Genomic DNA, 27,094 nt, shown 5'->3' with positions numbered 1-27,094 from the left:
ACACAAGCAATAATTTGTCCTGCTTCTCTACTTCCCTACACCATCAAAGTGGTACTTTTGTAGAAATTTGAGATGCCACTCTGAAATTTCCGTTGTGTTGAGATATTTGAAATGTTCTTGTTTGATTTGTTGTTGCAAATAACTGAAAGTCAGTAAATTTTGATAATTAACACCATTTGAGAGAAGGGATGAACTTTCATGGATATAACTACATGATATCTTCTGCACAAGTCAAACGCCACAACTAGTCACTCTGGAGCAGCACAACAAGCAGCACTGGCTCATTTACTCATGACTCTATGAATGAATTCTGCTGGTAAGTCTAATCCAGGCTTCAAATGTCTTAAGTGGATACCTGGTGGTGGTAACTGCCCTCCCTTCGATATGAGGTCTAAACAGAAAGAGAGTGAAAGGGATAAAAGCAGGGAGAGGTTAGGGAAATACAATGTAAAAGGATAGACCACAGTAAAAACCAGAACTGAGGTGGGCCCGGATCTGAGACCTGAAAAGAAGCCGACAGTTTAAGGTTCAGCAAAAACTTCATACACGTTTGAGGAAGAAGTGCCCGTACGATACCTTATTTGAGTTAACTGGATCTCGCCCTAGAGAAAGAAGACTGTATGTACAGATCTGATAAATACATGCATACAGGCATTTACATACACATTTCAAAATATTGCTACACCCTGCGTAAAATCTTATAAATTGACACAATCATACACCATGCAGTGTTTTATTTTCACACAATAACTTAAAAATAAAGATGCTGGAGAATATGAAAATTATAATGTAAGGAGTAAGTACAACTATATTTTCAGTTGTGTACTACAGCAAGTCTTTTAATTTGGACTGTTTGTGTTTATGGACTAATCTGAGCTTCCCATACTTAAAAAACATGGCCAAGTTAATTTTCTTTTTAAATGTCCAAGTCATTTTCCCATACTACTTTAACTGTTACAAAAGCACTGCTCTTCATATAATTATTACCATGATGATGAACTTGTATCCCAAATATTGAGGTTGGAGTGTTCAGTTTCATCTCTTGATGCTTTCTGGGCATATGGAGAGATACCTCCATCATTTCATGTGCCATATGCCACAGCACCCTGGAGTGAATGAAACTGGAGTGGTTTCTTACATGGACCATTTTGTTTTACCAGAAGACCTGGGTTGGTTTGAAAAGCACTGCCATATTTCTATTCTGTAGTTTTACCTATTTTTACTACTGGTACTACTGGACGGAAACCTTCTAGTTACAGCTTCAGGCCCAAACAATCCTAAATGCCAGAATCATGACAACAAAAGGTCACATGAATAAATGTGGATTTTGTAAAGCTTTCACAAGGAGTTTTAATCTGTTTATGAAACAAACGGAAAGACTTCATAGTCAATAGAATCATCTGCTAAAAGACTGACTTCAACTTCAGCTATTATCTATGTTGGTTACTGCTGCTGTGTAGGACCAAACTACACAAAATAAGCATCATACTTTTTTTTTTTTTTGAAAACCCTACTTATGGTCTTCTTATAACCAAGAACCAAATAGTCAATTATAAACCCCTCATAGGCTAAAGGATATTCTGATACGGCTGAATGAGGAAACACAAACACAGAGGTTTGTCCTGGTTGATGCTAAAATTACGTTCTCTTCTCTTCTCTCTGTCCAACATCACTACAAAATTAATCACAGAAATCATTTTCAGCAGAGAAAAACACCGATTCGTCAGCCTTTGAGTTGTTGTCATAGGGACCTAGACGTGCTGTAAATCACTCGGTCCTGTTTGGCCCAATCAGGAGGCTAAGAAGTAGCATTTCGAAATGACCTGTAACCTGTAATATTGGGGCTGATAATTTCATTTAAAAGTGTGGATTACAATCAGGCATGTATCTAGAAGGGAGACTTTTTCGAGATCACTTAAAAAATACTCACATCCCCTTTAAACAGACTTCACAATTTCATTAGATTTACTGGTACTGTTTGTAACTGGTTTAAATCTTACCAACAGTGTATTTTATGTTGTTATGGGTGAATGCTTGTCAAAAAATTATAGAATGAATTGGGGTGTCCCCCAGGGTTCAAATTTAGGGCCCCACTTTTCTTCTTGAAAATGTCATCAGGAGATATGGTAGGAATGTCCGTAGCTATGCTGATGACATTGCCGTGTTTCTTGATGACCCAGGACCAATTGACACTTTTTTACCTGTATTTTAGATATCAAGTCGAGCATAGCAGAAAACATTTGACTGCCTTGCCAGTACAAAATATCATACAACAACAGTCATTAGTACTGGAGCTGGGAGACAGAAACTGAACACAAAACTTCAAGAACTGGCTTTCAACACGTGTCAGCAGGTGAAGAATCTTGGCGCCGCTTTGAACCCCCTTTTGGGCCACTTTTGTTCAACTAGGACAGACTTACTCTTCAACAAACAATTCAAGATCATCCATATATACTCATATCAAACATAAAATAAGCAAGTTAGAGCCACAGAACAGTTTGTCTCTGTCTGACAGTCTTACCTTGGAGCGGGTCTTGAAGGTCCTAAAGGCCCCAGCTTTGAAGATGACTCTGTTCCTCTTGCATAAAATGAAGGCCACCATGCCAATCACCACCATCAGCAGGAAGAGAGGAGTCAGAACAGCCATGATCCAAAGGTTGCTTGGGGGGGTCTTTACCACAGCTGAGAACATTAAAATTGAATTTTAGTGTGCATTCATTGTTCTTAGTTTAGACGCTTGAATCAGTACAATAACAGTCTCATAGAATAATTAAATAAATCCTTTTGTCTGACTCTTCTAAGTCAATGTGAGTTAATACATTTATTGTGTGAGATACATTGATGGAAATATTAGATTATTTTTCTTAATAGCTCAGCACTTTCCTTCTTTCATTTCACAGTCGCATTTATGGATGATGTTTCTTGTGCATTAATTGACCTGCTTTTTACCAATCTGATCAGCACTTCAACACTGTACAGTATTCTAACACCCTTACGTTCAGCTTGTACTTGTACGAAGTATCCCAATGTCAGGGCCATAGTCTGAGGGTCCAGACCGCTCAGGGTCTTAGCAGCAGTGGTTCCAACAACAGGGGATCCATGAAGCTGGGCGTAGTATGTCATTTCAGCTGGATTCTTGGGGCCAAGTACTCTACGAATGCTGACCATCTGAAAAAGCAAATTGGCACAAAATTAAGGGTCAATGCAAAAATAAACTTCAAGTTCTGACAACAGAATGAGGAAAACAGGCATAGCCACTGCAAGGTCATGATTCACAAAGTAGAAATGAGACACAAAAGGTGAACTTTTCTGAATCAATATTCAGTCTCTCCATCTTAAATACTGTAAGGCATTTTTATGATCACCATTGTCAGGGTGACCTCTAAAACTCAGGAAGGTGTTCTGTTTCTCAATAACCTTGGCCATGCAAGAAACGATAGAGATGAGTTTAATTTCTTGATGAACACAGGAACACTTGGAGTTGTATTTTCAGAATGACAGCTTTATTTTTCCCTCCAGGAATTTGCACTGGCCACTGAAAACTGTTATTCCCTTGGTCTCAGCATGGTCGACCATTATTGGAAACATAATGAATGAACCTACTATGAATCTCTCTCTATATATATATATCAGCGCGAGCATGTCCACAAGCTGGCCTTGGCGTTTAGCTCAAAGAACAACTTTGTGGCTTTGTGACCACAGGCTCTTATTCACATGTGGACAGGTAAAAACTGTTGGATTTACTGAGATAAAAAAAAGCATTGCAAGGAAAGTCAAAGTTTTAAATGAATATTTTCTGTCCCGACTACAGTCATTAACACGAAATCCTCAATCCTTCTTACCTGCACAGTGTAACCCCCAAAGGTTGCGGCCCGCCGGGATCTTGCAGCTTGAGGGGCCTGCCTGCTGGCCACCAGAAAGAGCTCAGCCAGCCGCTGCTCCATCAAGCTGGCGAAGCTGTGATAATTGTCCTCCAGGGAGGAGCTTTCCACATCCTGGATAACTTTAGGAAAAGAAAAGAGAAGTTTTCAGAGAAACAGAATGTACAGAGGTGGCATTTTACTCTTGTTTTCCTGGGATGTGAATGTGTTGGTCTCAATGACTGTTTATAGAGTGGACAGTGTGGCTTTGCCATTTATCACTGTACGATTTTGAAGCCAAAATATCCCCATCACAGGCGCCGCATCAGCAGCCAAAGTCAATGTAGTAGAGGCTATGAGGGACTCAGAGAGAATCTGAGAGAAATTTATATATTTTTTTTTTCCATAGTATAATTTCTTCTTGGCTCTCCCTCCTAAACTTTTAATCAAAAGAGGACTTGAATACAAGACAGCCAAATAATATCTTCAAATCACAAGGACAATCGGATGTGAGAAACATTTCTACAAGATGTAATAATTTTTTAAAATTTGACCACAGCCCATCTGGAACGGCAGGGGAAATTGATTTTTTGACCTGTACTGCAGCCAGCCACCAGGGGGAGCAGTTTTTGTGGCAACCTGATTTCAAGCTTAGCAAGATGACGTCCTTTTTTATCCAGTCTATGGTTGGTCTGAGGAACTTTTTACCTGTTTTTACCCAGTAGTTCTTGGTCGCCATCGATGTGTTGAGATTATGGTATTCAAGGGCTGAAAAAAAAAGAGAAATAGGTAAAACAACAAGTACATACAACATTTACTATGTCAAAATTAAGACCCTTTTGGCTCATTGAAGGACAATATTAAAGGGAAGGTACAATTAACAGACCCTAAAAGGACACACTCAATTTCCTTTATATAATTCACCTTTAATCTGCGCAACCCTCAAATGTCTCAGGACATCTTTAAGTGATGACCTCATCATTTAAGAAAGTCTTATGAGGATCTTGTGTTATTTTTCTTTAGAATGGACTGTTTTGAGCAGTTTACAGACAAATTCAGGGAGTTCTACAACATATGAATATGCAGAGGTATGTCACATGTTTAGTATGGACATATATTATATCTATTTGCTTTGCCTCCATTTCTTCTGTCTGTCATCAACACAAAGTTTCACTTTTCCTTTATGTCCACATGTCCCTGTGCCTTCTTTGCTCCGTCCAGCTTATTACCTGTCAGCAGATTTATTCCCTTCCTACCCACTCATTTACAACCAACCCACTCTCCCTGCCATTATCTACCCATTACTACTCGCTGGGTCAGTTGGTCTTTTTTATTTGTCCCATTCGACCATCCACCAATGTCTCCCAACATCTCATCTGCCTGTCTCACCATCTGTCTTCACCGAACGCCCACAAGCTGGCTGTCTGCCGAGAGCTGTGTTTAGCTCGAGTCATTGGCAGTAGAGCGGCAGCAGCTGTTAATACCCGAGTTTTAATGCCAAGCATACTGGCTGCCTGTCTTCTGCCATCTTGTTTACCCTCGACGCAGGCACATTTGCATCACCTGAGCTCATATTCAACTTAAACCAGCTCATAATCAACATTTAACAATAAATGGATTGGGTTTACAACACATTCCTTTGGCTTTTTGCTAATCACATAAACTGGCTGACGTACACTGCTCACATGGACCAGTCTTTTTAAAATGAGGTATTCAGACGGCTTTGATCCAGAGCGTCAACCGTAAAATCGCTTTCAGCATATCCACTGCCTACATGTCTGTAATAATACAACTGATAAGTATTTCCCTTCGCCACATTATATCCATAATACACCAATATTTCACACATTTAGAACATGATGTTCCATCCTCTCTGGGGTAGAGACCAGGCTCAAACAGATACAAATCTAATCTGACCAAGTGAAGATTAGCTGAATCAAGCATGGACAACTAATAGCCCGTGGCATGGTTCAGATGATTAAAGCTGTTTTCCCTTTAAACTCTCACAGATGGCATACGCAGATCTCAAGTGGGCTATTTATGGGGTCTGTTAGACGTGGTCTATGAGTTCAATGAGTCAGCATGTGCATTTGAGATTTCCACTGTAACAATGTCAATGTAAATATAATGTCTGAAAATAAATGTGAAAAAATAAAACTACACTCATACAAAACAAAACAAAACAAAAATGGTCTCAGTGGACCTCAACCATTTGGAAAATGTAAATATTCAACAAAGGTTATAGTTCTAAAATTACACTGTGATGGACTAAGAGGCTCTTATAATACAATGATGCAAAAGCGATGTCAAAATACTAAAGGTTAAGCCTTCTTTCTCATATTGGTCTCAAAGTGCCCCTTTGTTTATTTTGTTTTTCATTTTTTTATCTCTTTATTTTCTATAGTTTTATATTTCATACCTTAAATATTTATATTTTATTTTATATATTGTGTAGCTTTTTATTCTGCATTATCAAAATTGCTGCTAGTTCCACATTATTTCCTTGCTAATTGTATAGTACCAATACACCATGTTAAATTCCTTGTACGTGTTAACGTACTTGGCAAAAAAAAAAAAAAAACCAGGTTCTGGTTCTGATTCTGACTTTGAAATAAAAAAAAAATTCGGAATTTACTGAGGAATACTCCATATGCATTATTAAACATTTGGGGTCTGTTTTCTTTTTCTTTAAATTCTATTGCTATATGCTATTTCAACAATCAACAGTGGCTGGAAGAAACGTGCAAATGAGGTAGAAGTGGAGAAGCCAACGTGAATCTAAACAACGCAGCACTTCAAATAAATTGCAGATGGCTTTGCAAACATCTTACAGTAATCGAAATTTTTTTACAGGGTACCTTAAATAAGAATTTAATATTAGAGAATGTGATAAAGTGCATTGGCAAAATAATTACAACACAACAAAAAGGCAGCCAACTAACAAGGTAACCGAGATTCCAGTTTGATAATTGTTTGGGTTTATGTGTCATGCTTAATGAAGTACTTTTCCACTTAGACCCTGAGGTGGTGCACTGTGGTCTGTCTTACGCTCAGCGATGACCAGCGGCGGGTAGAACAGGAAGTATCCCACCAGCTCTGCCGTCAGCTGGTTGAGGAGGCCACTGGTAATAGTCCCATTAAGGATCACATCCTGGTTTTTAACCACATACACCAGAGAGACGGATGGAGAGCCAGACTCCTGGAACACATTCTGAATCTGAGGGAGAGACATGAAAACAGATTATTACATTTGATCAGCTGATATTTACTAATATATCTGAAGTAACTAAAGCATAATCTAAAAGCATATAACCCCTCGTTATAACTTTTTTGTTTCTTATTTAGCTTTAGCTTTTTAGCTACCCATTTAGTAAAGAGACCCTCTGCTCGGGGCCAAGGTTCTGCTTCATTTAAAATTACTATAAACCAAAAGAATGTTCTGGTGAACCACAAAACATGTCCACACAGTCAGTGTTGAATTTATATAAGAGCTGATGTACATTCTTTGCATGCACACTTTGAGAAAGATAGTCAAGCCCTTTTTTATTAGTATGATTTATTGTTGGAAATTCTTGAAATAATGAAAAAATTACAACAACATGATGGTCTCCCTATAAAAATATGCAGTAGCTGCATTTTCTTTTCAAAAAAGCATAGAAAACTAAAGATTGAACTTTAAAATAATACTACTCCATCTTTGTTTGATTTTCCAGAAATATCAGAAACAAATCTACACTTAAAAATCAATAAGCAGCAACAGTTGACATCTCTCATTTTATTTGTAATTCCTAACAAACCTGTTTTATTTTCTCACCTCTGAAATTGAAAAAAAAATGTGGTTACACAGCCAGTGACAGGCGCAAATGATACTGATTTGTCACGCTATCGATAGTGTCTGTGTGAGGCTGACCCAAACCATCTGTGTTTTGTCTGCCACTTGATTTCAGCCAGCAAACTGTCACAGCCCCAATAAACAAAATAATCCTTTAATTAAAATTAATTCAAAAAAGAAAAAAAAATCACATACTGAGTGAATGTTACAGAGGATCAAATTTACAGGAGGTTATTTACACTGTTAAAGTACCATAGTGTGAGCACATGGCACCCTCTAATAACATAATAAAATATTATAACATATGACTGGCTGTCTTTACTTTCAGTGAAGTAGCCCTGAACCCATGAAGTACCTCCACTGTGAGTCTGTTGTAGGTCTCCAGCACTTTGTCTTGAGCCTCTTCAAAAGCGTTTTCCAGTCTTCTCTCCAGCATTTCCACAAAACTGCAGGAGTAGATGTTATCTGCTGGACCAACGAACCTCAGCACTGGGAGAGAAGAAAAAGAGTTAAATTTCATTTGAAATATCTATTTTTTCTATGAGTTGAAAAGTCATGGGGCTGAGTCTGGAGTATCTGGAGCTGTGGTGAATGAAGCTTTGTTTGCTTGTTTTCTTCTTTGGACACTTTGGTAGAATGGCCGCTGCAAACAACACTTCATATGAAATTGAGGAGTAAAGTTAAATCTACATTTCATTGTCTGGATGTATTCAATCAATTTGTGTAAAAATGTTTTCCCTTTTTGGGCTTTCTATTCACCCACCTGTTTGCATATTGTACCTGAATCTCAATTAATTGATGTGAGCTGGAAAGTGATTGAGTGCATGAGGCTGAAAGGGCTTAAAGTGATGTAACGAGGAATGGGCTGGTAGTTTGTCACTTCTCACGTAACCTGGATGACACAATGTAGCTCACCAGAGCAGCATTAAGAACTTTTATTGTACAATTATTCATTTCCTGAAATCTCAAGGGACCAACTGCCTGATTTTGTGTGAACCATGTTCTTTTGCTGTACAGACTGATTGTGAAGTAACTTTTCAACAATTTATTAGAACACTATGTGTTTGTCAAAACAGCTTAACCGGAAAAATAGGAGGAATACTACAAATATATATTTATTACACTACAAACAGACACATAGCCTGTGGAAATATCTATATATTGAGGCCGACTGAGACTGTTTCGTACGTCTAAATGTACAGGCAGATTTTTATTTTTGAAGCATCAACAAAGGCTGCATTTTCCATGCTGTCTGTCTGACAATTGACCCTGCTGTGCTTGTGGACTTCCTCTGCGAGTCCAGAGTTTCACGTCCCAGTGCTGGGACCCCAGGGTAATTCTCTGCCACTAAGTTTGCAAATATGTCCACTATGAGACAAGACAGGATGTGATCCATTACACACTCCATGATTTTATGAAATTTAGGGCAGCCCTAAGCCTTCACAGACTCAGCCAGGATGCACCTCAAAGTCAGTGAGTGTGGGCCACCAAGAGGAGGCCAAATTCAGGTCTCCACCTCTCATACTGCCAGACGGCTCCACTCTCCAAAAGGTATTGTTCGCTCACGGTCAGCAGTGTCTTCTTCAACCTGTACTCTTAGTGGATTTACCTGTCTCACTGTCTGCCTTTGTTTGTTTTCCAGTGCCTACCTTGAACAGACCGTAGTGCCTCACCACCTGCCCTGTCTCTGATCTGAAGCCTGTTTACTGCCTCTCATCACTGGGCCAGATATCTCACAACACCTCCACCTCCAGCTCCATTCATCAGCCTGCGTACAATAAACCCCTTTTTTTGTACGCCTGCCTGTGGTGGTGTCTTGCACTTTGGGTCCAATCAACAACTCCAGAACAAACCATATCAGTAAAGCCACGTTTCCACCAAGCAGTCTGGTTTGGATCAGTACAGTTTGGTACGGGTTGGCTCGGTTAAGCCTGGTCCTGTTTGCATTTCAACAGCCAACTGTGCCCCCTCATGGTAGGTGGCGTGTTAGCTGGATGGCGACTGCTGCATCAGTAACATAATAGTGTGACGTGACACCGTAAACAAAGAGCAACGATGGATGACATTCAGCATTCCGTCCTCTTTGTGATTGGCGTGTGGCTCTTTGTTACAAAGCCCAATAAAGTTTGTTTCAGATAAGACTGTGAGCTGCCAGGTGAAATACAGCTGCTGCTGTTGCACAGTAAGTGGCAATTCTTTCGACCAATCAGTGGTCTGCAGTGTTGTAGCTCCACCTTCCGAGATCAGATTGGTTTAGTCTGGCACCCCTACAGAAGGGTCCCAAAAAGTGGGACAGCTCATCTCAGTTATTGGGGGATCTGACCCAAGATTAGTCAGTGGAAACGCTGTAAAAAGCCTGCCGTGCTGAAACTAACCAAACTGAACTGAACCGCTTGGTGGAAACAGGGCTTAAGACAACCACCAGAGAACAGCAGAAAATACTCAAACATTTTTTCCATCCTTACTCCTAAAATATTGGTCTGATCCAGTCCCTCGAAGCTGGATCAGTATAGGTGGGAAGGGGCCGATCCATGGTGCTGATCCAGGCAACCAGCTCTATGCCTTTTTTTTAACTGGTGCTCTTGGATACTTGATTTGAAAAGTTTTGTCTGATGCACTTTCTTTGTTTTTTGCTGCATCACCAGTCTACGGGCTATACAGGTTTTTTTTGTTTTTTTTTCAATTTATCCTTTATTTATACAGGTTAGTCTCTTGAGACTCACGTCTCATTTGCAAGCGAGACCTGTTTACACTTACAGAGTAATTTCTGTATGTTCTGAAGCACTGTTTACACCAAACTTCTGGTAAACATTAGTATACTTTAGTTTAAGTAAATATTTACTTCAGTAATTCCATATTTACCCATTTTTTGCCTTTTACTTGAAACATTTCCAGTCTTGTTTCAAGGTAGGGCCTGTAGGTAACTATTCTGACACTAGTATTGGATCAGCATCAGTATCACTCAATACCCAAAGGTATCGCTATCAGAACCAGAAAGGTTGGATCAGTGCGTCCCTAGTTTGTATAAATATGCAAAAAAAAAATCAATAACTAAGCAACGACAGCTATAAAAATATTGCTCTGTTCAGCAGACATCATAAAACCTAAATTACGGTACCTATGATGACCACTATGAGCTTAAATAAATGTTTATGAAAAAAAGGAGAGTGCCTTCAGATCCACATCTTCTTTAAAATCAGTTTGTGCTTCACCTCTTTTCTCCCTCTCGTTGTCTGTGTACGTGTGTGTGTGTGTGTGTGTGTGCGTGTGTGTGTGTGTGTGTGTGTGTGTGTGTGTGTGTGTGTGTGTGTGTGTGTGTGTGCACACGCACACAAGCTGAAATGTGTTTTTTTAAGAGGCTTAAGAGACTAACCCAAATGAATGGACCAATTTGCCTCAGCCAGCTCTGCAATAATGCAAGTTTGTATGGGCTTTAGTGTATCAGAGAAGAGTAAAGGAGAGCAGACGTGTAATCAGGATTTTCTAATTTTGTCTCTGCTCTGCTCTTCCCCTGTGTCTGTCTCCATTTTCTCATTGAATTACCTTTCCCTGTCCTCTCTTTATCCTCTCTCAGTCCAACATTATACAAAGTTGTAGTTAAGTTCTGTTTCATTACTTTTCATCTCTTTCCATTTTCCATCATGTTTCCTCACCTGTTTTTATCTGGAGGTGAATGCTTGGAAGAGGGAGCCAGGATGTCACAGGAACCAGAACTGCCTTTACCAATGGGGTGTGCTGCCTGATGTCCGACAGAAGCTTATCAAAGCCGTAGACACTCAGGGCCTCGATCACTATGGAGGAAATGTAGGCTATTTTCCCACTGGTCACGTAGTAACCCAGCGTCACATTGTGGGGACTGCACTCATCGTGCTCCACCTGTGAAGGAGACAGAGAGAAAACAGAACATCAAATCTTTTTCTTGTCACATTGACAGTGAACCTCCATATTTCAAAGATTACTGTGTGTTTGTATCCCAAAAACATGTTGAAACTAGTATGTGCCATGCTTCTTCCAGCATTGATATACTTTAAGGTATGAAATGCATCAGAAAAAGAAAAATAATCCTTTTATCTTTGAAGCCAGCTTAAATCTGAGAAAACAAGTCCCAGAAAAAGACACACTGGCAGTGAGTCAGGGCTTGTATTTCTAGAGCTACACACCACCCACCCACCTTCCTTCACCTTCCAACGTCATCTACACTGAGCAGCTGTGACTGTGTGTTACTTCCACTTCCTCTGTTTTTGTCCTCTTTATTCCTTACCGTTCCTGGCTGCCAATCTGTGATCTAGAAAGAAGACACATCTCTTTTGGTGTGGCTCTTGCCTGAGAGTGCAGCTATAGATATTGTTGAGGTTTAAAACAAAAGAAAAGAGGTTAAAAAAAGTTTGGATGTGCTTTGTTCAACTTTGCTACTAAGTTTCCAGGAAGTATAAGACGATCAATATCACAACCATGTAACTCCAAACCAGATCGACATTGTGCCCAGTGCTTGTGGAGGCCTCTCAAAGCTCTTGTTCTGTGTACGAGTGCCAGTTTCACCGAGTCTGTGTCATTCTGTGTCACACACTTCATGTATGATTGTCAGTCTCTGTTACACTTTGATGCAGAATAACACTCCATGGAAAAGTCAATGATCCATCAGCAGAGCTAGCTCGAGCTGCAACTCTCAGCCTGATGAGACAACAGCCCTGCCTGGAGTGACTCGACAAAAACAGAGCAAAAGGACACTGAAGTGGGGCAAGCAATGTATGGGCCAAGGCCATGAATGAACTGAATTACATCTTCAGTGAACAACAGATGGCTCATGATGCATTCTTCATTGCTGCAAGTCACTTCAACCAGGCAAGTTTTAAATCATTTTGACAAAACTCTACCAGAGAATGAACTTTGTTGAAAAAATTAGAATTAACTAGATTTGGTTTTCAGAGTACTCAAATCACTTTATTACTGTAACTTGCTGGCAAACTGGATCACAAACAAACTCTTGACCTGGGAATGAAAATGTAATCATCTGACAGTGGCTGAAGTAGTAAAAGACACAAGATCCATCTCTGCCCAATCACAGCATCAAATCTGTAAAACACCAGTTGGTATTTCACTTCACCACAGCAACAAATGGACATGGTGAGCAGAGCTAGGTCAGGAGTCAACAGGTTTGAGGTTTTACATCCCAACATGAGTGAGGAGAGGCTTATCATTGCAGTAGGAAGAGCAGGAACTCTTTAGCCTCATGGCTCCAGCTTTCTGGCGGTCCGGATATGACCTGGACTGAAAATGCAGCCAGTGTAAGTTGGAGCAGAGACTGAACGGGCATGGATCTAGTGTGAGTGCATGGCGGTTAGCTTTGCTCACTTGGAAAAACAGTCTGGTCTATGAAATTGCTAACAGTTTTGAACAACATGACTTCGTCCGCTAGTTAAGGGTGACAATGGGAGTTAATGGTCACAGTGTACAAACTCAGTGTATCAGACCTTTTTCTCATAAAGAAGAAAATACTGAGTTTAAAGGCCTATGCGGGTTACCATGTTGGAAATGCTGACTCAACTTAACCTTCAGTCGCCTAAGCATAGAGCACAGAGGTGGAGTTAAAGTTGGCCTTAAGCCTTCAACTCGACCAGCTATAGAGTTCCCTCCCATTGGTCATGTGATCATGCTCTCTAAGTATGGGAAAACTTCTGGTCCACATACCCTTAAAACTACAAATGGAAAACTACAAAGCTTTGTCAATACAACCTGTACAATCTTCAAAACCAGGGCCCATATGCATGTTCAGTTGTTAAACATAGGGATGGGCGAGTACCAATACCAGGTATCGGCATCGTGCTGATACCAGCTTTTTTTTAGGGTATCGGTATTGGTGAAGGCTGCAGATACCAGCAGCAGATACTCTAGGCAAAAAAAATCTTACATGGAGCAAGTCCTCCTCGCCACTAGTTGCTGCTAATTGCTGCGGTTTAACACCACGGTGAATGTGCGCCAGGTCCTGTTCAGACAATATGAATGAACCAGGGAGAGTTCACAGTTTTACAAACAGTTTTTAAACTGTTTTATTTTGCAGTTTACTTTAAAAATACTTAAACTCTGACAGCTAGTTTTTTGTGTACTTTTAACGTTTTTTTTAATATATATAAAAAATATCCTAAACTCAGAGAGAGTTGTTTGTGTTTTATTTGGACTTAGTGTCAGAGCGACTGTACTGTCTGATCAAAATTATCTGTCACTGTTAATTGAAATTTTATGTATCAAAAGTATTAGTAGTATCGGCAATCTGTGTCGATGAGTACTCAAGAGGGAGTACTCGTACTGGTATTGGTCATCCCTAATTAAACAAACAGGATCATTAGTTCTAAGGTTCCGTTATGAAACTGCCCTTTTGGCTCCAGCGTTAGCCGCATTCACAACTGCAAATAATCAGCCAGTTAACTAATTACACCATGAAAGGGACGCAGGTTCAGATTACCTGGAAAACACCAACAAACTCTGCATGCCTACCACTCATAAACTACAATAAACCTGGCAAGCAGCAATGTTGTGACTGATAGAAAATCAAGAAAAACATTCATCGGCGAAGGATATGGATATTTTATAACGATAATGTATATTTAGCAGTTATCAGTGAGTCAATCGGGCAATCAAAGAGAGAGGGAACATTTGGATAAAGATCTTGAACAGAGTGAATGCGTGTGAAGTTTCCAAGGGCACAGTAGAAAACCTCAAAAATAAAATCAGTGATATGAAAGCTGCTTTGAGGAAATAGTGCTGCAGCAATGCCTCAGGACCCCGATAAATAACTTTTAAACCAGTTTATGAACTTCAAAATGTCACCACACATCTTGAAGGACCCAGATGTAAAAAAGCAAAGCTTTGTGGGTTTCAGACTTCAATTGTCTCCTTATTTCTCATCTGTCCCCTGAAAAAAGTGTGTCTCCTAAATGTAAATTTGTTGTATGGCTACACATTGCCACCTTTCCAAAGGACTGTCCACTGTCTTTGCATATTTTGTCTCAAACGGTAATGCATCACACAATGTCTGCCTTTAAACAGCCAAACAGGCAGCCCAGGCTGAGAAATAGTTTAGTTTTGTTGGAAGATGGGTTTTTAGAAAAGGTGTCCACATGACTTCCAGAGACCTTGGATCCAGCCTTTAGTGGACACTCAAAGAACTGTAGTCCTCAAAAAAGGATGGATGTGATTAATTTGGATTAACTCTTCACACTTGCAGTGAGACTACACATTGAAAAGCTCAGCACATCCATGTCATGCTGTTTCATAATCACTGCTGCTGTTAAGCCAATATTTGCCCAGCAACAATTTTAGAGAGCACTTCCTCCACATACAGTATCTGCTCAATTTTGTTTTGTTGGTTCAGCTGCGATCTCCCAGGAGATTTGTCCTTTCCCAAAATCTACAGTCTACATTATCTAATAGCAAAGCTAAAAAAACTGAGCAGTGTGCGTGTGTGTGTGCGTGTGTGTGTGTGTGTGTGTGTGTGTGTGTGTGTGTGTGTGTGTGTGTGTGTGTGTGTGTGTGTGTGTGTGTGTATCAGAACAGAACATAAATGAAAGTGGACTGGGGCTTGGAGACTGAGTCACTCCCTTTGCGAGCTCACAAACAAGAGGTTAAAAATAGAAAAAGCTGGCAGATAAGGACAGAAGACAGACAGACAACAGGATTAAGAGAGGCAGGTAGACTCACAGAGTCAGGCAGGCGTTTTATACGGACTAACAAATAGGTGCAACAAACAGGTTGGCAAAAATCTACAGACGTAAACCTCTCACTGCACATTTAACCCTCCATATAACAGGTTATTTGTGTTTGGAGTTAAACATGGCCTGCACCAACAAACACTATTGAAATGAAGGATCTCTTTCCAAAGAGGCAAGCAGCTACTACTAGTCATTAAAAAACTGATGGCCATGACTTTAGGAGCATTTAGGCATCTAGTTCCAATATGATACCATACGATAATACAAGTGTGACACAATACAACATCATAGGAAAAGACAATATGATTTGATGTGATATGATACAAAGGATACAATACAGTACACCAACACAATGTGATGTGATATGATATGGTTCCATATGACTGATTAAAAAAGATGTGTCGTGGGAGAAGCTGAATTTTCAAAACAAGGACAAAAGAAATTGAAGGAGGTGTTCAGGATGTGATGTAATGTGATAATAGATTATTCAGTAAAATGTGGCTCAATACAATGTGATACTTACATAATACTGACACAATCACAATGCTATGATGAGTGTTATACTGCAAAAGAATCATATACCAGTACATCCTTATATTTGGGATTCTTTGGTTTCCTGCATCAGGTGGTAAAATCTATTTTTAGGGTCTTACATTGTCAATTAATATTTAAATGATTCAATTCAATTGATTTAAATGAATTAATATTTAAATGATTCAATAGTTAGAACAACAATATACTATACACACTGCGATAGAAATATTTTGTCCCACCCATCATTCAGTAGTGAACAGGGTGGATATTTACATGACCAATCCATGACATGATAGGTTTCCAATTTAGAGCTAAAGTGTAATTTGTAATGATGCATCTCCATAGATAAACTACTTTTTTCTCTACTTTGCAGCACACAAAACATCTGGGGTGTGTCCTCAATCTTTGTATTAGAGTTGAACGAGAATACTATTGTGTGTGTACTACATCTAATCAACATTGTGGAATAAAAACATCCCCAATTCACCCCAGGCTACTGACACACACACACGCATATGATTAATTAATTCTTCGCTAGTTACCCATAGACTTGATGTTTACTTGTGCTACCATGCAAAAGCTTAATCTGTCAAAGCCACTGACCTGTGCAATGGCTTTGGAGTCATTCAGCGCTCTCTGAAGTGCATGGCTTAGTCCTTTGGAGAGATTCTGTTTGAGGATCAGGTCCAGGCGGTTCCTTCGGAGCTCAATTGAAAAAACTGTGAGAGAAAAACATCAGAGTTAAGGGACTGTGCATAAAAGGGCTCTGCGAAGCTTGTGAATACTCTGAGACCAATTTCCCCCTGACTATAAATAATGGTTAATTAACATACAGAACAATCCTGCACAGCTTGGTGGAGTCAGTGGAGATGTGATATTCTCCCAAGGACTCACGAGCTTCCCTTTGTTCAAAGCCACTGCCAGCCCAAGCCTTAGTAACCATAAGTTTAACGCAATAAAGCCAGTTTTCCTTTACTAGCAGAGTCAAGCATCTGGTTGTTCAAGTTGCTGTGTGAATTACAGTCCTTCTGCAAATTAAGTTCTCCAAGGTTTGATTGGAAATAAGCTGAGACAACCTTTTTAAGTGATCTTAGCTCTACTGGTTATCACCTCTTTCAGAAGGTTGTGTTTTTGGGAGTTTGTCTGTTTGTTGTCTGTTAACAACATAACTCAAAAAGCAACAAACGGATCTTGATGAAATTATCAGGAAATTTTCAAAATGGGATAAAGAAGAAGTGATTAAATTTTGGAGGTGATCCGGATCACCATCTGGATCCAGGACTTTTTTAAAGAATTCTTTATCATCGTGAGATAGGGCTGTTCTCACCATAAATGGTCGTATTGCTTTGATAACAATACAAGACAAGGTCATGATAATTTCCGACAGATGTAAAAGTATGATCCAGATCCTGAGAATATTCTGGATACTAAGATCTCGAATATGAAATATGTACTGGGTCATCACATATTTCAACACTGTCAGGAAACAAATTATCGCACAAACCTGCAACTAACACCAAATTGTAGCAGACAGTCTGCTGAAAGGGAGTATAACATTAAAGTAGGACTGAAGTGTTGGTGACAACCACAATATGCTTGGCAGAGGTCTGCGCTCTCTGAGTGCTATTCTAGTTCCACATGGGCTGAAGATGGGTAAAACCAACCATGTCAGAAAGAGGGCTACATTGACTCAATATATAATCATATAAATACTCAGTGTTTACTACAGCTCACAATTTATGAAACATTTGCTCAAGGATGTTTGAACTCTGTTTTGATCCACATTAGTCCCCCACCAGGGACAGCAGAGCTTTTTATAGCGTTAATCCAAAGGAACAACAACTGTGCCTGGCATTTTCTAAAAAGGTTTTTAACACTTAGTCGGCAGAGTCCAAATAAAAAGCTGTATACTTTCTGTTTATGAAGCTGAGAATGTGAGTAATGTCAAAGGGGACATGCATTTCCTCACCCATTAGTTAAGCTGGCTATTTTTGTTGAGCTCTGAACATTTCACTCTCAGACAAAGTCTCTTACCTGTTTTGACCCAGTACTTCTTGGTGATGTTGCACGGGAGAGGACTTTCCGATGTGCTGGTGCTGAACACAGGTTCGGTGGTGGAGGTTGGAGGTAGAGTGGTGGGGATCGGGATGAACTCAGTAGTGGTGGGTTCTTCTGTTGTTGTTGTTGTTGTTGTGGTGGTGGTAGTAGTTGTGGTGGTAGTTGAAGTGGTTGTGGGTTCAGTGGTAGTAGTAGTGGTTGGAAGAGGAGTAGTGGTGGTGGTTGGGGGTTCAGTAGTAGTGGTGGTGGTAGTTGTGGCAGGTGTGGTTGTGGTAGTTGTAGGGGGTGTCGTTGTGGTTGTTGTGTGTTTCAGGGTGGTTGTTTGCTTCACAGTTGTAGCAGCAGTAGTTTTTGGTGGTAATGTTGCAGCCCTCCCAGTGGCCTCTGTCTGTAAAATCTCAGGGGCCGTCACAGCAAGCGTGGTCATGGGGCGTGTCGTGGTTGCTGAAGTCAGCTGAATACTTCCATTGCGCACAGTGTTCTGGCTTGAAACTGTGGTAGCTCCTGGTGTTGTTTGTGCTCTCGCCGTGCTGGAAAACTGGATGGCTGAAGTGGTGCTGGGTAAAAGAGATGTTTTTATGGTGGCAGTTTGTGTCGTCGCAAGCCGTGAGGTGTTTCTGGTGTGTGAGGGTACAGTTGTGTTCCATTTGTGGGTGGAGAAAGGGCTGGTGACATTGGCAGGAAGTGTGACATCGTGGTCGCCCACTGTAGACAGGAGCGACTCTGGAACGGTGGGGAGATCCCAGGCTGGCAGGCTACTCACTGACTCCTCTGCAAGGAGAAAAACAATGAAAACATAATTATACTGGTGTTTCAAATAATATTTTCTAGGACAATGAAAAAACAAAACTGAATCATCTTGATATTGTCAGTGAGGCTTTTCAAATATTGTGTTTCACAGTTTCCTATTGCTCTTTCATAGCCCAGAGCACATCTCAGAGGCTCAACCTTTTACTGAAACACTTATTGCTTTTGAGGCTTTGAACACTTCCAAAATGCACCACCCTGCAACCATAAATAATGTCAAGCATAATGGGTTTTGGTAAACACTTAAAGGCTCTGTGAGGACTGTTTGGCATTGATTGCTGTAATGAATCTAGTGTTTTCTATAAAGTCTGTTTCCCATGAACACCACCACCCACTGTTGTAGACGTGACTCTTACGAAGGTTTGCAATTGATTTTTGGAAGACAAGCCAGATCTTCTTTTTAACACTATTTTTTTTTCTTAAAAACATTTTTTTAAAAACCCAAAGCGACAAGGTTGTGTTTTTATTAGAGCCCGACCGATTTATCAACATTGGCCAAAATCTAGCCGATTATAAAAGTTTTTGCTCCGCAGAGATTCTGTGGCTCCTGCTCCTGTGTCCATCCACCATTATCTAATGTAAGACTATAGAACGGCGTTTTAGCATCGTGTTAGTTGCTTTTTTGTGAGATAAACAGAGATAAACGCTACTGTTAATTCACACGTCCACCATTGTCTAATGTAAGACTATAATATAGCGCTTTAACGTCGTGCAAGTTGCTCATTGTGTGTTTACAGTTTGACTTCTTTATTTAAGGTATTTACAGTTTGTTCTTATTTATCATTGGTTTACACTACAGTTCTTATGTTGACAGTTTTATAATCAAAGTTCCTTGTTTTGATTTCATAGTGTTCTGTCTCTGTCTTGAATCATATAAGTATTATAATGATTTGTGATTATATACAGTATATATCCTGTGTATATCAATGAATTTATTATATATATCAGCTGATATATCAGATATCAGTCGATATATGGGATATAGGCTTTTTTTTGCCCCTAGTATCGGTATCAGCATCGGCCCCAAAAATCCCATATCGGTCGGGCTCTAGTTCTTATTTATAATTTGTTTATTCATACTTGATCTATTTATAGAGCTATTCTGTGAAATGTGACAACAAACATGTTTTGTAAGCTCCACAAGTTGAGCAGATTATCTGATAAGTGTTATAGCCCAGGACTAACGTAACATGTAACATTAGCAAATCCTGGTTATGTTCTTCCAGAGCTCATCTACTGACTCCAACCTCACCAAGCAGAGCTAACGTAACCTCACTCTTCATTTTATTGATAGACTCTCAAGTTTGAACAGACCACTGCAGAATAACTGTACAAACAGCTAACCCGTGTTTTAGCCCGTGCTCTGTCACTCTCCTGTTTAGCTTTCTTCTGCTCTGGTATCCTTTTTCTTTAGGACGCGGTTTCACTGGCAAACCGTACTGTGCGTGCTTAAGCTTGCTTAACCCTGAAGTCCGGATCGTTTGGTCAGTGTGGCTGCAAGCTTGCCGTGAAAAACAGCAGGGCTCTTAAAGGGCTGTGTCAGACCAAAACCAAGTAACATCAGACAAAAACTCTCTAAAGTTGTGGCAGTGTTGTCTGTGTCTCATTGTGCTGACTCTGAAGGGATTGTGCTTTGAATGCGAAACGACGATGTAGATGGGCCATGCGTGTGCCGTAAGTCTGGTTCATTTGTAGTGTGTAGTAGTGTGACCGCTGGCCGTACTCTTCAGCAGGGAAACAGCACGTGGGGGTAATTGTGCTCGAGTACGGCACGGTTCAAACAGTGTGACCCTTGGTCAGCCAAGCTCCAGTGTTCACCATTAAAATCATGGATTAAGAACAGGCAAATGTATAAAAAAATGTATGTGGGACTATTTCAAAATCACCCATAAAGTCGTCACAGTGTCTCTAAGAAACTAAACTAAAAATGTTTTCAGCAATGTACAAAAAAACTGTTTTTTCTTTATTATTACTGAGAAGATATACTATATTCAAGACACTTGTCAGAAGTAGACAGAATAGGAAGTGAAATTATTGTGTCATGACAGTTTAACATGGACAATTTGGATTTATCAGAAGTGGAAAAAAGCAGTGCCCCATGCTGGTCAAGAGCCATTCATCAGAGCTAGCATATACAGCCATGCATTAACATGAAGAGTTGCTGTTAAATCCTAACTTATTAAAACACAGGAGTAAAGTAATTTAAATTCAACACATCATTATTTTCTGGGAGCTAAAGCACATTCCTTATAATTGATTACTTTGATGAGGTCTCTTTTACCGAGGCAGACAGGGTGACAGGAAGTAGGGAATCACTGAATTTCTGGAATGTGATTGGTCATGGTGTTGATGAAGAGGAGAGGACAAAAAGGTACCCACCAAAACCAGCACTGCTGTTGCTGTTGGTAGAGTTGCTGTTGTCCAGAACCAGAGAGGCACTGGCTGCTCTCTCTGTGTGGTTTTCTGTGTTTCTGGCAGGGAAGAGTGGAGGAGAAGAGGAGGAAGGCAAAGAGGGAGCTTTGGTTGTCGAGGAGATTGAGGACGAGGAAGAGGCTTTGGATGATGATGAGGAGGAGCTTTTTGTCCAAGCAGCTTTAGACAGCAGTCCTAAAGGTTTTCCTGATGCTGGTTTTCGTAGCACAGCTGTCTCTGCTAACATGGGGGGAGCTGATGAGAGAGCTGCTTGCTCTCTTCGGCCCTCTCCATGTGTCCGCAGTCTGTGCTGCCCCAACCAGGCCGCTGGGTCACTGGACTTGCTTGGTGGGTCATCCCCTTTCTTTTCTCCAAGTCTCCTTTCAGCCCTGACTTCTCTGGTTTCTGTTATTATCCTGGGCTTTCCAGAGACCTTCGCTTGCGTTCCCACACCTGTTTCAGTGATAACCACTGCTTGTTCTTCAGGAAGCATTTGACCCTCAGGCCAAGCTCCAGGCACAACTACAGTCCCCATCAGCACATCTTGAGCCCTCTCTACAGTCCTCTGGCTGGATGAGAGGTTTGACCGCAAGAGAGTGTGTCTCAGGGAAACAGTGTGGATCCCATCAGCTGTGGGGAACATGTGGAGAGGATGGAGGGACAGGTGGATTGGGGAAAAACAGAAAAAGAGGGTCAGTACACTGTTAAAAAAAAAAATCTCAGTTTACATGTTGCACGACGCACACACACAGGCAGAAAAAACTCATGCACATTAGTTGATACATGAGAATACTTTCTTAAGTATGGTTTGTGTACTTTTTGAGCTACGCTTACAGCCAGAGTTGAGGACGAACGTCCACTCATGTGATGTTTTAATGATTAGGGATAGACTGATTATCGGCCGGGCCAATTATCAGGGCCGATATTTGGCATTTTGAGGCATATCAGCATCTGCCTTTTTTTTAATCTGATGGCCAATAAGAAACAAATTTAAAACTGCGTTGTTGTGGCTCTGATGCAGTCGCTCCACAAGCAGAGCCATGGCTCAATCGGCAAGTTATTACAGTTATTGCAGTTACATTGAAATTTTGGAAAACTAAATTTACTGTAGAAAACTTCAGCTATTTAGTTTTCAAAGTTTTATTTTAGCTTTATAAAACATGCTGCTGAGCCTGGGAGCTGTTTAATAAAAATATGCTTAAAGGTATTTGAATGAAGTTAAGTGTTGAAGTTTGTATTGTTCAAAAATCTAACACCAATATTTGCACTTTGACTGCAAATTAATATCTGCTTCAAATATTGGTTATCGGCCTCCTTAACTACAAATAATTGGTATCTGTATCGGCCCAGAAAAATCTCTTTTAATGATTCAATTCATTTCATGTTTTTATTTCTACAACATCTCAAAACCATCACGTGATGTGAAGTTACACTGGTACAGCAGGACTTGGCAATGTTGACTACAAATACTCACTGGGGATTAACTCTGAAAGATTTATGTTGCCTTTAGGAACCAGTAAGCGGCACTGAAATGAATGTTTCTTATCGAATCTTGTCCACATATCCAGGAAATTTGGAACCTTTTCCAAAATGGAACTGGTCCTCAGAAACCAGTCCTCCTCAGCCAACTCACCAAAATAAAGTTTGTTTGAACACAACTTTCACACTAATGCCTGTCTCATGTGAGACAAAGGAAGAAGATGTGACCATCGTGGTAGACGTCATGGACATCAACAAATAAACTCAGTGTCACGTCACTGTGGGAGGGTGCCAACACCCAGTGCAACGCTTACTTCTTACTACTCAGAGCATAAATACAGGAACATGTTTAAAAAGTAGCCATTAATTTTGTTTACTCTTTGGTATAAAATCTTTGAAATAAAACTTATTTCAGCTCTTTTGCGACAATTTTGTCAAATTAAACTTCTCATAATACTATAATGGACACACAAGCATCCATGATTTCTTCTTCTTTTCTTTTTAGATAAAGAAATAGAAAACCTCCCCATCATTCTTTTCTGTGTTGAATAAATCAACCACTTCCCAGAGGACCTCAGTTCCTCCCTGGTGAGTACATTACCCCCTGAGCATTCTCCCTGGGTAGCTTCAGTTGTTTTAGTTTAAAACCATAAATCTTATAACGTGCTGGTTGGGCACAGGAGCATTTTCATTCCCCTGAAATCAACACAGAAAACCACAGGAAGTCATTCTGACCTGAGGACATCACACATCGTCTGACATAAAACTTATTTCCTCCTCACCGTTAATCTTATTGTTTACCAGTCAACATCTAGCTCATACCAAGCAATACTCTGTGCAATATCTTTTAATATCCTTATTGCTTTGTTCTTTCATGTGCTCTGTGCTTTTGTACATACCTTATTAAAAACTATTCTTTGCCTCTGTACAGTTTTTTTAGCAAGGATTTTTCTACAAACCGCTCTCTTTTCCTAACCATAATCTGCTGCAAAGAAATGATGTGTTCAGTATATGAAGCAAATCATCTTGGAAGTATTTAAAACTCAAATTAACTCATAGATTTCTCTAGGTTTATACCTCAGGAGAGCTTGACATGTTTGTTTTTGGTGTTTTTAAGCACCTGAATCTGTCAGCACCATACTATTAAGTTATATAATAAACAGCTAAAACTACCGTCATACAGGGCTTTCAGAGATGGATAAATCTGGATCTGTGAAGACATGATAAGAATTTATCATATTGTTTGCAGATTCTGGAGACACGTACTCTGCTGAAAGCCATGTTTTTGGGATTAATAATTTATGACAGGTCTTGTTTTCTATGGCTCCACAAGAGGGATGAGGCATGTTTTCTTTTCCCAGTGAGATGATGTATCTGCACTGCAACATGGGGAGATTTCACGAAGAATGGACTGAGGAGGTGACTCGCATCGTCACATGAAAATGAGAATTGGGAGTGAATCTTAGGGGGAAGGACTCGACACTAACAACAGGAGAATCACACAGGCTCATAAGTCTAGCTTTACCCAACAATCAATTTTGTACTCAGGTACAGGGGGTGTCTTAAAGAGCTTCAACCAAGTCAAGTTGAATTTTGAATTTTGAATGGGGCTTAGAAAAGTCACTGTAAATGAACATGATGACTTGAATTGAAACCTTTCAGATCTGGTGCTGTGGAGGAGCTGTGGAGTGGTGACGGTGCAGAGATAGTTGTTGGTGATTTGGTGTGATATGATATAGTTAGACCCTTCTCAGGCAGCCTACCTTAACAAGGTTTCTATGTGACCTGGGAGAAATTATTGACTGAAAAGTGAACTGTCAGATTTTTCATCGCGATTCATCAACATCTAATCTGAATGACTGTTTAACCCTAACCCCAACCTTGCAAATGCCTACCATGGCCAAATGTGTCTATTTGGTGTACAAGCAGCCTAAACACTTAATGTTGTTAATTATGTAAAGAAATCAAGCACCCACTTCAGTTCCAGCTTTGGATACTGTTTGACAAATATATACGTCAGTAAAACAAAATAAAGCAATTACAAGTCAAGGCCAAGCAGGAGATGTCAAAATGTTACAATGAAAAGATGCAGAAACTGAACCTTTCTGACATTACAATAAATCAGCTCCCTCCAGCTTCACAGCAGAGCTACTTCTTCTGCTTAGTTGCCACAGCAACTGCAGGGATGCTGTCAGCAGGGAAAGCATTATGATAAAGAACGAAACAGAGTGTTCTGAATGTGTGTGGCGTCTCCTGTGTGTGTGTGTTGTGTCACCCTCACATATCAACAAGCAGCAGAGGCAGTTTGAATTTCCAGAAACAACTTTTGACTTATCATCTAACAGGTATGAAATGTATTGTCACCGTGGCTTTGGTCTCTCATTTTCTGATCAAAACATTGTGCTGTTCTGCAGCTGTACAGTTCTTTTGCTTTCAGCCAAAGAAAAACGACGGTCACTGTGTACTGTGGCACGATTCTGTGCCAGCTGTTGATTAAATAAAGAACGACACAAGCGTCGCACTCAAAGCCCACTGATCGCATCTGGCTGATGTACAATTTTATTAGCCCAGGAGATAATACAATAATTCTATCATATGTAGATCTCACACAACAACGACAACAAATTATAGAAAGCTGCACAACAGCTGGCCAACCAATCAAAGCCTGCGAGCACTGGCTGCTTGGTTTTTCAAACATATGTGGAGGCTGCAAGCCTCTGCATACATCAATCAATCAATCTGCTAAGAAATGATACGTGCTCGCAATGTATTTTTCATTTAACCTATTTTTGCCACTGGCGCTGTGCCAACATAAACACCCCTTTTGAAATTATAATAAAGGATTAATTTAGTATTATCCCTTACCCATATTACTACTAAGCCTTAAAAAATATACTTTTAGTTTACTGGACTAGCATAGTAAAAGCTTTGGCCTGTTATGTAAGAGCATTACAAAATTCTATACAGAAACATATGGATAAGCTTGACTCAGCTGAGCTTTGTTTGAGTCTCAAGTCTTATTTAATTGCAATCTGCAAATGTTTGAAAGAAAGAAAGAAAGAAAGAAAGAAAGAAAGAAAGAAAGAAAGAAAGAAAGAAAGAAAGAAAGAAAGAAAGAAAGAAAGAAAGAAAGAGTTTAGTCCTGTTAAGTCCTGACTTTGGGCACCAGCAGGAGACCCCTCCCTCATGTTCTCAGAGTCTGAGTTGGTTCATATGGCTCTAACATGTCAGAGATCTATTTCGAAGCTTGTCCGTGAAGAAACTTGAACACAAGCAGAGCTGTTTTAAAGTCTATTATCTGTGCGTATGTGGTTTACAGTGTTTCTGCAGCCAGCTGCCAGCAGAATTTTAAAGAGCACATGGGCTTCATGTTTTCAGACTGGAGGTTGCCACCAGTTCAGTGCCAATAATCTGGTTGTGTGCACACATACCTACAGAACTTCAGAGTCCAAATTATGTCATACCCCTACACGGAAGCACAAAGAAAACAGTGGAGGCTGAATACTAACAGACTATCCAGTTTGAGATGCAAATGCTGTAGAAAAACATGTCTCATTTGTTTTTAAAAAATGTGAGACAACCTTACTAAACTTCAAGGTCTGTCCAAAGAAGAGTAAAATGGCTTTGATACTGGCAAGAGAATCATTGGCAGTCACCCAAGCATAATGTAAACAAGTAACTCCATGGCACACCGACATGACTACGGATAGATTCTTTTCATCATTGAAATGATACAGTACCGATGCCTTGTACCTGACAATCGGTATCACTACCAAACAATACCAATTTTCAGTACCTTTGTGTGTTAATGTGGTAATAAAAATCAATTGGTTAAATGGTAAAATCTCAAAGTTTTTCAATTTTACATATTTATTTCTCAATATATAAACTTGCATTGCTGTGTTCATGTTCAGCATGGAAAAAAAGCCTACTCCTCCACTCCCTCACAGTCACAAGGATGTGTTTAGGTACATGGTGCATGGTGGTGATTTTACATGAATCAGTACTAAAGACAGAATTTGGACGGTCCCTAAACACGACAGCTGTCAGCATCAGTCTCTCAAAAATTGATCAAGGTGAACTGAAGGTGAGTTTGTGTTTATAGCTGGTAAATTAAGGTTATTCAATAAAATAAATCCCAATTATTTTTTGGTGCTCGCCATCTTTTTGTCATATGTACACTGTCAGTAGAGTACTTCAACTTCACACCAGTCAAAACAATAAAGGTTATTATTAGGGGTGCACCAATCACAATTTTCTGACTGATCACCGATCACAGATCTTCAAAAAGCCTGATCTGCCGATACTGATTTGGGCCAATAAATAGATTTTTATTTTTTATTTTTTATAACTGACAGCATATATCCTTCAATGTTTCAATCTCATTTTATTGTAAATCATTGAAC

The 27,094-nt window shown here is 39.9% G+C and overlaps 1 protein-coding gene across 2 annotated transcripts in view; it reads right to left on the bottom strand.

The window, feature by feature from the left end:
- The window catches only part of kiaa1549la (KIAA1549-like a), a 50,781-nt gene that overhangs the window by 19,381 nt on the left and 4,306 nt on the right, over positions 1–27,094 (bottom strand). Inside the window, exons 2-12 of one of the 2 annotated variants that reach the window (XM_074677010.1) lie at positions 21,177–21,839; positions 17,967–18,761; positions 16,536–16,651; positions 11,346–11,568; positions 8,048–8,181; positions 6,909–7,077; positions 4,569–4,628; positions 3,843–4,003; positions 2,997–3,168; positions 2,522–2,682; positions 356–391 (exon numbers count right to left, since the gene is read on the bottom strand). In XM_074677010.1, the coding sequence (XP_074533111.1) occupies positions 356–391; positions 2,522–2,682; positions 2,997–3,168; positions 3,843–4,003; positions 4,569–4,628; positions 6,909–7,077; positions 8,048–8,181; positions 11,346–11,568; positions 16,536–16,651; positions 17,967–18,761; positions 21,177–21,839 (2,690 nt within the window). The remainder of the gene's footprint in view (positions 1–355; positions 392–2,521; positions 2,683–2,996; positions 3,169–3,842; positions 4,004–4,568; positions 4,629–6,908; positions 7,078–8,047; positions 8,182–11,345; positions 11,569–16,535; positions 16,652–17,966; positions 18,762–21,176; positions 21,840–27,094) is intronic. The other variant, XM_074677011.1, reaches the window with a different exon arrangement.

This window comes from Halichoeres trimaculatus, unplaced genomic scaffold (genome assembly GCF_033239565.1).
Source record: "Halichoeres trimaculatus isolate MK-OKI-2021-1 unplaced genomic scaffold, fHalTri1.1 fHalTri1_scaffold_10, whole genome shotgun sequence".
NCBI lineage: Eukaryota > Metazoa > Chordata > Actinopteri > Labriformes > Labridae > Halichoeres > Halichoeres trimaculatus.
This window is presented reverse-complemented; position numbering and strand designations above follow the sequence as displayed.